Here is a 14,092-nt window from a genome sequence, read left to right on the forward strand (position 1 = left end):
ATAAACCATATATGCACATTTACTTGTCCTCTTATTCAAAAAGAGAAGGAGACAAGTTGTTGAGATTTGTTTGCTTATTTAAAATTGTTGTCTGATACATTCTTGCCCACATTATTCTAATGGTGGTAGCAGAATGCAAATTTTGCAACTAGGGATTTTAGTCTGTTCTAGTTGCTGTTCACACTGACCTCTGAAAGCTCAGAGGTCAGTGAATGAGTAAGCAATCCTTTGTTCTACATACATTACTCCTCAAGGTGAAGAAGGGCTGTGACTGTGATCAAAGACTGTGATCATATGACATTGAGCTGACTTATTTTTTTTAAATAATGTATGATGCAAGTGCTGCCTTTTAAGCTAGCATATACAACTGTACAAATAAAACATGGATTTTGCTGTTTTGATATTCCAACTCTTATTTTGTGTATGTTCTCAAGTGACTGCTCTTTCCTCCATACAGAAAAACAAAACACTCCTAGGTAGCCTCTAAGAAAAACAAAACATATGAAACCTAGATATTTAAAATACTGCTGTGATTAGACTCTCTACAGATATAGATTAGAAAATCCAAGGGAACTTGTGAATAAAAAGACAATATGGTAAGATGGGCATTTTTACAAAGCTGAATGATATGGTTACCTTAATTTAAAGTATTTTAAATAACTCATATTGTTTTTATTCCTTTGTTTAGGATAGTAAGTCTAAACCAACAACTTTGGAGCCGATAATTCTGAAGGAAGTTGTTGAAGCTCACAAAGAAAAGATTAAGGAGGTGGTTATACGTGAGAGCATGGCACTGAATGAGCACCTCAGACTCTATGACAAGTATGATTTTTTAATTACCAAAAAAGCTGAGCAAGATGCTGATGCTTTCCTTGCAGAAAATCATAATTATGAGAAAATAATACAAGAAATTCACAGGTACCAAAAACTCATAGAGGATATACAGTACACATCTAGAAAGGTAAATGACCCATTTTGTACAACTGTTCTTTGTACCTAGTGATCTTTTCCCAGTTTTATTAGGATGTATTTCTAGACCATACAGTGAAAGAATTAGACCATTATCATTAACAGAAAACTGTTTGTTGGGCCTTTTTATGTGCCAAGCATTGTGGTAAGCCCTGGCTATGCAGAGGTAGACAAAACACATAGTTCTTATGTTCATAGAGCTGAAGGTGTACCCTATAAGGCTGACTTTTTTTTTGCGGTACACGGGCCTCTCGCTGCTGTGGCCTGTCCCGTTGCGGAGCACAGGCTCCGGACGCGCAGGCTCAGCGGCCATGGCTCACGGGCCCAGCCGCTCCGTGGCATGTGGGATCTTCCCGGACCGGGGCATGAACCCGCATCCCCTGCATTGGCAGGCAGCCTGACTTTTAAGTAATTTATTTTAACTTGGCCCCTCAAAAATATCAAGAACTATTTGGTTTTTTTGCTTTGGTGTGTACAAATCCTTTGGAAAATATGGTAATTATACCAAAATGTGGTTACTTCTGTTTAGTAGGAGACTGGTAATTAAACATTTTCTTCATTTGTCCTTTTTTATATTTTCCCAAATTACCACCATGACCATGCATTACTTTTTTGTACAGAGAAAGTATAACATTTAAATCCCACTATCTATGTAGCAATAACTCAATTCTCCAAAGTTTTTATATCAATTATTGTCCTGAAATAGAATTGGCTTCCAAGATACACTGTTCAAGGAGATTCACGCAGAAGGTAGTGGTAAAATATAAAAGAGTATTTGCAAAACCCTGCCTGCGTCATATTAAAATAAAAAACTCAGCTGTATTAGATCATACACACACAAATCAATATTATGGAAAAAGGCAAAATTGTGGGAATCATTTATGTCATTTCATGTTTATTAAACTTTTAATACCTAACATTGCAGACTATTCGTTTAGGAATGTTTGAAATGCGCTGTGAGGAATTAATCAGAGCTTTGGTGAAGCGAGTAGATATTATTTGTGGAAAACTTATAGCTAAAATGTTCAGAGAGCATCAGGAAGTAAATACAAGGTATTTATTTAATATTATATTTTTATTTTGGCGGGTGGAGGAATTAAATAGAATCAACTGTCACTCAACTAAGTAATGGATTAGAGCAGTGTCGTAAATGACAGAAAAGAAAAGATAAAGCCAAACTTATTTCAACTTGGCTCTAAGTGTTATTTTGTGATTTTTAGTATTTTTTCACCATGAATGTGCTTTCCCAGTTGTCTGAATTAGGGTGGTGTTAAAATGTGTTTACATTTCTTTTGTATAAGTCAGGTGGACATTATCTAACTTCAGATTTTTAAGTTTGTGTAATCAATACACAAAGTGAGTTTTCACAGTGGATATACACAGTAGTTGTCAAGGATCTCAAATTTGGAACATCATTTTACTGTAATTACCCTTCAAGGCCATGGTAACACATTACCTTAACTACAAACTCATTTGTTGTCCGATCTGGAGATTTTTAGGAAAACTGACTCATGTTAAGTAAACTTACAGAATGCTAATGTGTGAAGCAGAATACCTGTTTAAGACAAGAAGTGTAGTTAGTTTTCTAGCACTGGTGATAGTGTGGCTCCAGAAACCTCTTTCCTGCTATCAGTTACATGGAATAAAACCCCCAAATAATCAGAATTTTTTATAATTATAGTGTTAGGGAAAAAGCATTAAAAAGATATTTCTTTTAGCCTGTAAGAAGCCTGGAGGGAGCTTCATTTACCTACCATATGTCAGATACAGCACTAGAGACTTGGACTGAATATGAAAAAAATTCCTGAAGGAAGTTACATTGTAGAAGGAGAAATAGGCATCCAATTCAGTAAATTACAACAGGGTGCCATAAGTTCTGTCCTGAACCACAGAATAGAACAGTAGAGAAGGAAGTGATTAATTTCCTTTCAGGGTGAGGTTTGGAGGAGAGGGGGAAAATCAGGGAAGTCTGCAAAGAGGAAGTGATGTAGGAATTCATTTTGAAGGATGAGTAGGAGTCCGCCAGGTGAATGATGTGGGTGAAATAATTCCAGTTAGAGGAAATAATATGTAGAAGGGAGTGAGATAGGTATGAAAATGGCATGGTGTATTCCAAGAACAAGGAGTGGGTTGTGTTGCTCTCACGGACACTGTGAGCGGGGGAGGCTGAAGAGGGAGGCACCACGTGGAAAAGGGCTAGGACTCGGGCGGCTTATCTGAGAAACAGAACAGTATATTCAGTTTAAAGTACCTTTTCCTCTAAAAGTACTGGAAGAATAGTGAAAATGTCTTTTATTTACAGCATTTCATGCTGAGTGAAATATTTGCTTTAATTTCATAACTATTTCCCTGCCTCTTAGCTGCCCCCAGAGCTCATGCCGGTTCTACTTTTTCCCCTTTTCTCTTAATTATGCCTCTCACCAGACTCACTGGCTGTATAGAGGATATACCAGGACTGTTATAGGAACTGCTAGATACAAATACCCTCAACTCCTTGCCCTTACATGTCTCATCTCACCTCTCCACGAACCCCTCCCTATCTGCCTCCCCACATTCTCAGAGGTCAAGAGTCTGTCAGCCACTCACTGTTCTCATCTCTACCTATGATCTCAGCCCCCTTGCCTCCCATCCCTCTGGACCTGGCTCTACTAGTCGTCCCCTCTGTGTCTCATTTTAAATCTCTCCTTCACTGTGGATTCTGCCTCTGAAATTTACAAACACGGTCAAAACCCTCTTCCGTCCTCCAACCCTCCACTTCAACCCAACATCATCACCATCCATTCCCTCTCCTTCACCTCACAGCCAATCTTCTTGAAGAAATTTCTGCAGATGTTATCTGAACTTCCTTAGCTCTCACTACTCTTTTTTAAAAATCCCATAGTAAGTTCATTGTTTATACTGCCCACAACCTAAATCCGTAGGAAGTATTTGCATATTACCAGAAGCTTCTGAGCACACAGGCCCATTTTAACCATGCCTTCCAAGTAGACCAACTTTTTGTGCCATCTCAACTAAATCTCTGGTAGAGCCCTTAAAACTCTAGGTTGGAAATGATTGTTCATAGTCTTGCTGTCCATACTGGATTGTGAACTGCTTGAGAACCATCATTGCATCTTACACATTTGTGTACCTCCGTCACTTATTACTGTAGTTGGGAATGGAATAGATCATCATTAAATGTGTATTGAATGAATGAGTAAATGAGCACAAATTTGCTTTTAATTAATTAGATGTCATATAGGTAAGGTAATCTGACTGTATTTTTCATGTAATAGAACATTAAAATAGTACACAGGAATATATTTAGGAATAAAATTTAATTATAGAAGATGGGTTTTGTCTGGTGTTTCAGATTATGTGAGGAATTTGAGAAGATATCTGAAAAGGCTCTTAGCACTCCTCCAAATACAGCAGAACTGATGGAAATGAAGGTATTGTTTATAAGCTCTGTATAGTCGTGTGTGTAAGTAAATTGTTTTTCTTTTTTTCCCCAGCTTTTATAATTATTGACATGATAATACAATAACAAATCGCTCCAAAAGTTAAAACAGAGGCTTAAAATAGTAAGTTACACACACACACACACACACACACACACACCCCTCATGAGTGTGAAGATTGGTGATTCAGGCTGGACACTCCTCCTAGATGGTTCTTCTGGACTCAATCATATCAGCTAGTTCTCAGCTGGGTTGACTAGTGTAATTAGCTTCAGAAGCTTGACTCTGCTTCGCTTGTCTCTCAAACTTCAACAGGCTCACCTGGGCATGTCTTCATGGTATGGTAGAGGCACAAAAGCAAGCCCAATTGTACAAATGCTTTTCAAGTTTCTGCTTGTGTCACATTAGCGAATAGCCTGTTGACCAAAATGGCCACAGAGCCAGTGAGAGGACACTACAAGGACAGACAGTGGGAGAGGTGAAGTATTGGAGTTATTAATGCAGTTGTCTACAAGAATCTTTTTGAGAGCACTATTAATAATTGTTACCATGCCAACAGGCATAAACCAGGACTGTCTTGGGCAACCTGAGATATGCAGTCATCCTTCATTTTTTTAATCAACAAATATTTAATCCTTAAGTAATATTTTATTTTGTTTTTGATAGGCTTTTATTATATATTAAACATTTCTGTGGTAGTTTGCTGAAAAGTGTTTTGAGCATAGGACTTATGGTACTAAAAATATTAGAGAAGTCTTGCATCATTTTTCTTGTTGCCTCTGTGCTTGAAGTCTACCTGATGGTAATAAAATAATATAAAACACCTGGTTAATCATCCATTTATTTTGTTCCTTTTCCATTCTTATAACATTACACTTTTACAGGATCTTCTTTTTCCTTTTCTAGCAATCTGAAGATCCAAAATAGAACCCTTGTGTTCCTAGATTTTAAAATATTTAAGCAAACCCAGCAAAACATGTTAAATCATTCAAAACTTTGTATAGGTAGGAAATTACAAAAGGTGTTCAAATGATTACGTACGTTAAATTATTCACTTAAAGAAAAATTTGTGAAAATCACTAGAACCAAATTTTACATATCAGCCTTTAAAGGGTTCTATTTCCTTTAAAGTATTTGTACTTGGATTGGGGTTCTTAACATGTGAATTTATGTGTATGTGTGTGTATCAAATACAAACAAACCTATGATATCCTTTGTTCATAGAAACATTTCACAGAATTAGCAAATAGGATTCATTACCTAATATTTAAAATATTTCTGTATCTTGAAAAAGTTTATTCTTGTAAGGGCATAAATATCTTCTCAGTTTATTCAATACAGACATCAGTCATTTTTTATCAGTAAGAGGAAATAAAAATGCAGTTGTTTGACTACATAAAAAGCTGATTAATCAAGTTACAAAAATGTATTTTCACTTAGATCACTGTTTGGATTTGCAACAGGAAAACATTCTAATTAGAATGACATATCAATGAAAGCTTTTAAGGCAATGTCCTTTTTATCTTTTTAATTACAAAAGTGAAAATTTAAACAATATGGAACTGTACAAAGTAAAAGTTCCTCTTTTTCCATAATTCCTTTTTTTGGGGTAATGGTTCTTTCCAAACATATGTGTATATATGGCACTAGGGAGAGTGATGAAAAGGGAGAGCCAGGGAGAGGTGGTTATTAGAGATTTAAAAGAACTTTAAAAGCATTAAGAAAAGAAGCATTTACTTCATAGACAGGGAGGTGTGGGGTATAAAAGGGAAGGTAAACACAGGTAGGTACAAGTAATTGGCAGTTTTCTCATTTTTCAGTGGGATAGCAGGTTTCTTTCAGAATTTATATTATTAAGATATATGCATAAATTAGTATGTTTCAAAAGAGGTTTGAGAGAGCTACATGTATATATGTCCATACACATGGGCACCTCCATGTGCATGTGTACACACACACCTATATATTCACCCACTCACACACACACAGAGCTTTGTCTTTGCAAAAACAGAATCATTACTCCTGCAAATTATTTTATTCACTTAACAGTATACCTTCTCTGTACTTCTACTGAGTAAATAGGGCTCTTACTTTCTTCCAAAATCAATAGCCAATTACTTCAGTACAATTTATTAAATGATCTGTCATTTCACTCCTGATTTGAAATGCCTCTTTTTCAACACTAAATTTCCATTTGTACTTGGATCTATTTCTAAACTCTGTTCTGTTCCATTCTTTACTCCTGAGCCAGAACAGGAACTGTTTAAATTATTGCATCTATATAGTATATTTTGCTATTTAGCTGGGCTAGTCTCTATCGTTTTCCTTTTTCATGATAATCTTTGCCTACTCTTGAGTACTTTCAGAGACTTTTAAAATTACATCAAATTTAGTTTTTTAAAATGCCATTGCAATTTTGATTGAAATTGCATTGACTTTCTAGACTGGTGGGAGGAGAATTTACATCTTATAATATTATGTTTTACCGTGGGTTTCCATATTTATTTGGTACTTTTAAAATGTCCTTCAATAAAGTACTGTAGTCTTCCTCATAGATTTAGCACCTTCCTTGTTAAATTTGTCTACAGTTATATTTTAGTTTTATAACTAAGGAAAGTGTTGCAGTACTGGTGTCTGTTGCAAGTTTGCAGTTTTACATTTGTTATGGTGGTTATTTGACTAACTGTCCCCTCCACTAAACTATAAGCTGTCTGAGGACAAAGCCCAGGTCTGTTTCTGTCACACTGTATTGCCAGCACCTGGCACAGTATCAGGCACATAATAGGTGCCCGAAATGCTCTTCTGAAAGAATAAATGATATCACTCAGCATCGGCTTCTTATATTCCAGAGAACCACAGCATCCTTTGGTTTTCCAGTGCTCTTTGTGTGTTGTTTAGTATTTCTGGTTTTCGCCCTCCTCTGTCAGTAAAGGTTTTCAGGATGGATGAGAAGCAGACTGTGCTGCAGTCCCCTATTTGGAACCAAAAGTCTATGCTTCTAACAAGTCTGTACATATTTATGCAGTGTATTTCTACAGGCTATTTTTTGACATGAGCTGTTCCTTAAAATGCCATCTGTAATTTTTGTTTTCCCTCAGGCTTATATTCAGAAAGTAGAGACAGTTGATATGATTGAACTGGGACGGAGATTGGTGGATTCTAAAAACTGTCTCGCCTTCCTCATTGAGTGTACCAACTTTTCTCCAGCAGACATTAGGCTAAATAATAATGTCTTCCAGTGGTATGGAAGAATGGATGAAATTTTTGATGAACACAGGAAGATCATTAAGGAGAAAACAGAACAATATCAAGAAGGTCTTAAGGTGGGAATCATGGATATTTTAAATTATTTTCACTTTCTGGAAATATTTAACTTCTTACATAGCAATGTCAGCTCCTCTATTTCACAGATAGTATATCTTAGCCCTCTCCTCTCATAAGTCTTAGTAGAGGATAGGACACATAATGGATGGATGTGGCATCATTTCTTCATTTTTCAAGGGAGAAAACATTTGAATATATTGCCCACAAATGAGCATTAATAAGAATAGTATTTATCTTATACGGTTTATAGTACTGTCTTGAGTTTATTTTTTATTAAGGTCAAAGCTCCCTTGGTGAGGTGAGCCTTCACACCTCATAATCACCAACTTGCCTAAGTACCGCGCCCAGAACCATCACTGTAACGTTCCGTGACTTGAACCTTTGGTGTGTGTGTCCTACGTATAAGATGGTGTGTGATTCCCCCCATCTACCTGTCCAGGCTCACCTCCTACCTCTCCCCACTTCTTGCTCTTGACTCTTCAGTAACCCTGAGCAACTTCTGGTCCCTGCTCTCCTACACCTCTCATCTCTTACCTGCTCTCTCCATTCTCTCTGGAGTGACCTGCCGCCCCGCCTGTCTATCTAGCAAAGTCAGCTGACTTTCTGAGAAGCCCTTTCAGTCAGGCCTCAGTACTGCTTCTCCTCTGCTCCCATGACACTTTTAACACACCTCCACCGGGCTAATTATCTGATCATTATGTTATTATTTCCATCTCCCCATTAGTTGGTCAGCTCCTTGATGGCAGGGCTGTCTCATTTTCAGCATATGTTGTTTGCAGAATAAATTATAGACTTAAAACAAAACAAAAAAAACTCTTCATTTTAAACTATAAGTCTATATTTAAGTCTATATTTCTGTTTTATGTTTAGGCCATTTCACAAATTTTTAGAACCTGTAGAAAGCATCATGAGTATATGATGCTTATGCTACAATATAATAGACCCTTAGGAAATCACTAGGTGGCCCAGAATTATCTATACTTCGTTGTAATGTATACCATTCTACAAACTACACATAATGTTAATGAATTTTTCCTCTCATTTTCCTTCCCCCACTGGGCCAGAGCAATAAATTGGCCAGAAAACCAAAGGGGACAGAAATCAACCTAGATAATCTATAAAATATAAAATCTATTTTTGAATAACCTGGATTTGACTTCTGAATATTTTATTCAGAGCTGTTTTTTTAAGAGCCATTTAATTTGGAATGCCTTACCAATGACAATTTCGTAAGAAGCCTTTCTCATTAAAACACACACACACACACACACACACACACACACACACACCTGTTTTATACTGGCAGGGTTTAGTTTTTCGGCTTTTAAATCTGGATTTATTTCTTTTATTTCCTGTGAAGAGAGCCCATGGGACAAGAAAAATAACTTTGGAATACTTTGTTTTAGCATTGCTGATTGAAGAGATACCTGAATATCAGAACGCAATTAAAGAAATTCAGTTTTTTCCAGTTGTTTGTAAAAATGCTACCTTTACAGGCCTTAAAAAAAAATTGGAGTTCACTTTTAGCCTCATACTTGATTATTGTGAGATTTTTTTCAAGTGCTTGTATTTCATTAGCATACTAAAGAAATACCATTGTTTAGCACATTCTTATTCATTTTATTAGAACTTCTTACCTTGATAATACAAGGGTAAACTTTCTCTAATTTGTGAATTATAGGAATCTTAATCCATTAATCTTAAATCCCAACTCTTAAAAATTCTGTATATTTTGAATCCCAGTCATCTTCAAGATCATCCCTTTCTTCATATTTTGCCAGTGACAGAATATAATAATAATAATTCTGACAATCCTTACAAATTCTAAAATTTTCTCTTGATGCCTAGGGGTTTTTACTCTTAAAAATAGTAACGAAAATAATTGTTTTTATCAGTTACGGTGTGAACGGTTTGTGGAGGAATTGCAGAGTTATGCTAAACAGTCAGAAGAATTCTACTCATTTGGAGATCTTCAGGATATACAGCGGTACCTGAAAAAGGCTCAGACACTGAATGGAAAGTTGGATTTAGCAGCAGACAAGGTATAATTTTAAAATTCTTAATAGGATGAATTAGTTCAACAGAATGAGCATTTGAATTTGTATTGGGTATTCACCTTTAAGAAATGGATTCAAATAAAAGAGTTCAACTACATTTAATTAGAGATTAATATGAATGGCACAAATAGATTTTATAGACATGCTTCAAGGAGGGAGCAGCATTGCTGTTTTCTATTGGTAGTAATAACATTTCAGTGGCCTTCATCTTTTAAAGATATAGAGTTATATCTCCACCTGCTTTTTAATCTTGATCATTTACATTATGTGATAACACCTGGTTACTGTTTAGATTTCTCACCTCCATGGAAGCCAGCTTAGATTTGGTGGCTGTGTTTTTAAATTAGGTCCATTATTTTCTCCCATCAAGCTACTTTGTTCCCAGTACCGCTGTTTCAGAAATCAGTGGTCTTGTTAGAAGCAGCTGGGTGGGAAAAAGCCGTACTCTTTGCCATGTTAGAAGTTTGAAATTTTTAATTGCGTTTTTTATAAAAAGGGGAAATATGAAAACAGACCATATTATGATGCTCTACCACTTTTTATATATTGTAAGATTTTAATATCTTAGTTCAGGTAATTAAATAGTTTATAATAATCTCAGATATGTAAATGTATGTTGAGACAAGAGAAATTGTAGATTTTTTAAACCTGATGCCACTGAAATTTTAAGTAATCTACATAATTTACATATCTATCTCACTCTTTTCAATTCTATAGATTTCTCATCTACATCTCCCATATCCTCACAACTTCACTACTAATCTAAGAGGAAATTAATGCTTTCTTTGTGTCTCTTATCCTACTTACCTTCAAGACCCAGCCCTGGTTGTAGCTTCTCTAGCATCTGTGATTGCGCTATTTCAGCAGGCTCTCTTGTCTCTGAGTGATAGCATTTTTAAAAGTACACCATTCATTTTATATTAAATGGCTACTGCTCTAACACATCTCTTCTGTTGCCTTATATTATTAAATAATTGGTATCTAACTCCTCATCTGGATTACTAACTCTTGGAATTGGTACTTTGCAATATACTTTTTTCTATTTTCCACAGTATCTAACACAATGCTGTGTTTATTAAAAGTAATTAAGTTCTTGGGACTTACTTGGTGACACAGTGGTTAAGAATCCGCCTGCCAGTGCAGGGGACAGGGGTTCGAGCCCTGGTCTGGAAAGATCCCACATACCACGGAGCAGCTAAGCCTGTGGGCCACAACTACTGAGCCTGCGCTCTAGAACCTGTGGGCCACAGCTACTGAGCTGCGTGCCACAACTACTGAAACCCGTGCACCTAGAGCCCGTGCTCTGCAACAAACAGAAGCCACTGCAATGAGAAGCCCACGCACCACAACTAAGAGTAGCCCCCGCTCGCCACAACTAGAGAAAGCCAGTGCGCAGCAACAAAGACCCAATGCAGCCAAAAATAAATAAATAAATGAATTTTTTAAAAAGTAATTAAGTTCTTGTGAGTTAATAAATGAAGCTAGGGCTTCCCTGGTGGCGCAGTGGTTGAGAGTCCGCCTGCCGATGCAGGGGACGTGGGTTCATGCCCCGGTCCGGGAAGATCCCATGCCACGGAGCGGCTGGGCCCATGAGCCATGGCCGCTGAGCCTGTGCGTCCGGAGCCTGTGCTCCGCAACGGGAGAGGCCACAACAGTGAGAGGCCCACGTACCGCAAAAAAAAATAAATAAAATAAAATAAATGAAGCTATATCCTCAGTATATCTGGATGGGCAGAGACTTTTTATATATATAAATTTACTATTTTAACTAACTTAACCAGTCATTTTTCTCTGGAAACTGTAATAAAAAAGAAATAGGAACAACAAAAATAAACAAAATAAAGCAAATAGGAAAAAAGAGATCACTGCTCAGTTTTTCTAGTAATGGCCTAATTTAACTTTAGGGATTAATGAGAGGTTTTTTGGGTCACATTTGATATAAATATTTTTTAAAACTTTATTTTGAATATCATTCACTTTCAGAATAACATACTTAATACTTGTCCTTCCAGATTGAGCAGCTTAACGCTGAGGAGGAGGCGTTTGGTTGGCTACCATCAATATATCCTCAACGTAAAAAAATCCAAGATGTTTTGAACCCTTATCTTCGTCTCTATGAAACTGTTGTAGAATTTAGCACCAAATACAGGGCATGGACAGAAGGACCATATCACAAGGTGAATCCAGACCAAATAGAAACAGAAGTTGGAAATTACTGGAGAGGACTGTATAAGCTGGAGAAAACCTTCCATGATTCTCCAAATGCATTGGCAATGACAAAAAAAGTAAGAGCAAAGGTGGAAGATTTCAAGCAGCACATTCCTCTCATTCAAGTGATTTGTAATCCTGGTTTGCGCCCCAGGCACTGGGAGGCCATGTCCAGCATCGTTGGTTACCGCCTGGAGCCAGCAGATGGTTCCACTGTCTTCTCTTTCTTAGATATGAATCTGGAACCATATTTAGATAGGTTTGAAGGTATTAGTGAAGCAGCTAGCAAAGAATATTCTCTCGAAAAGGCCATGGAGAAGATGATTAATGAATGGGATGCAGTGGAATTTGTCATCCTTCCTTATAGAGAAAGTGGGACATTTATTTTGTCATCAGTTGATGAAATTCAGCTGTTGTTGGATGACCATATTATTAAGACACAAACTATGCGAGGGTCTCCTTTCGTTAAACCCTATGAAAAACAAATGAGGTAAAGTGTTATTTATGTGACAGTGTTTATACTATGTTACCAAAATTATCACTCATATGTAATATCCAGTTCTTAAAAATTGATTCTGTACTTTATGCTTAATATGTTAAATAGTGTATTGTAAGCAATGATAACCTTTATTGCTTTTGGAAGAGTCCTGATCCTTTTGCTATCATGTATGTTCATAACAAAGGTAGTAGACAGTCAGCTTCCAGATATTCATTTTTATTGCCCACAATCTGATCTTATACATTTGACTCTCAAAAATAGTCTCATGCCTATGAACACAGTTTATAGAACATATAAACTGTAAAACTGAAGTGATAATGTAATTTTCCAAATATACTAATTAGTTTGTTGTCGATGATTCCTCAAAGCCTATTGTAATTTCCAGTCATATGCATAAAGGATGGCTAGATAAGTGCAAAAGCATGAAACTGTGATTCTCGTCTGGAATTTTGAGCGTCTGACACAGCCAACTAAATCTGACCTTTATCCTGTCAGTTTTTTTTTTTTTTTGGCGGTACGTGGGCGTCTCACTGCTGTGGCCTCTCCCGTTGCGGAGCACAGGCTCCGGACACGCACAGCCTCAGCGGCCATGGCTCACAGGCCCAGCCGCTCCGCGGCATGTGGGATTCTCCCGGACCGGGGCACGAACCCGTGTCCCCTGCATTGGCAGGTGGACTCTCAACCACTGTGCCACCAGGGAAGCCCATCCTGTCAGTTTTTAAATTTTTTGTGATTGTTTTAAGCAGCTTATATTTTATCTTAAAAAAGAGTAAATCCAAGTCAGACTACCAACTTCAGTGTGAATTTGCATGGTGAGGCAAAGCTACCTGCTTGGTGATATCAGCCTCTGGTTATTGATATATTATCCTAAACCTGAGCTTGCTCAGCTGTTGGTGTTGGCTCAGTGTTTGATTGCTGTGCCTCCTGCCCAGCTTGCTCCAATGTGCTCATCAAGAGTAATTTTTGAACTTCTCTGAAAGTGGTATATCTAGATTCTATTTTTAAGGACTGTTCATGAGATCATTAGCTAGTGAGAAATTTTTTGCATTAGTCAGGGGTTAGATGGAGAAAGAGGGAAGAGTACCAGAAGGAAGTAGAGGCGTTCATTTCCCTGTGTGAAAGACACATTTACTGATGAACATTGAAAGGAAGGTATTTTAGAAAGACATTTAAAAATGCCTGGCGACTTTTTGAACTCCTGTATACATTTCTTGGTTTTAACAATCTAAAATTATAAATGACGAGTAATGTATGAATCTACACATAAAGCCATCCCATCTCTAAGTTTTGTTGCCATTAACCAATCATTCTTCTTTATGGCTATGTTATCTCTTATAGTGTAGTGGTTACAGCGGTCTGGGTTCAAATCTGGCTCTATTGTTTATTAGCTGAGTGAGCTTGAACCTGGTACTTACCTCTATGTACCTTAGTCTCCCTATTGGTAAAAAGATACAACACTCTGGACTCTGCCTCCTTGGGTTGTTGTGAGGATAGAGCAAATACATGCAAAGACCATAGAACTGTGCTTGTAAAATTGTCAGTTTATGCTGTAATTATAATATTTATTCTTGAGGAAGTTAAGTTGTTTTTGTTCT

General features: G+C 37.0%; 1 protein-coding gene across 1 annotated transcript in view; it reads left to right on the forward strand.

Moving 5' to 3' along the window:
* DNAH7 (dynein axonemal heavy chain 7) overlaps nt 1–14,092 on the forward strand; it is a 245,609-nt gene that overhangs the window by 56,178 nt on the left and 175,339 nt on the right. The window contains exons 13-18 of the mRNA XM_029225556.1: nt 689–961; nt 1,895–2,022; nt 4,322–4,400; nt 7,508–7,732; nt 9,629–9,775; nt 11,803–12,488. Of these exons, the coding sequence (XP_029081389.1) occupies nt 689–961; nt 1,895–2,022; nt 4,322–4,400; nt 7,508–7,732; nt 9,629–9,775; nt 11,803–12,488 (1,538 nt within the window). The remainder of the gene's footprint in view (nt 1–688; nt 962–1,894; nt 2,023–4,321; nt 4,401–7,507; nt 7,733–9,628; nt 9,776–11,802; nt 12,489–14,092) is intronic.

This window comes from Monodon monoceros, unplaced genomic scaffold, assembly GCF_005190385.1.
Source record: "Monodon monoceros isolate NGI ecotype Baffin Bay Population unplaced genomic scaffold, NGI_Narwhal_1 Super_Scaffold_16, whole genome shotgun sequence".
Classification (NCBI taxonomy): domain Eukaryota; kingdom Metazoa; phylum Chordata; class Mammalia; order Artiodactyla; family Monodontidae; genus Monodon; species Monodon monoceros.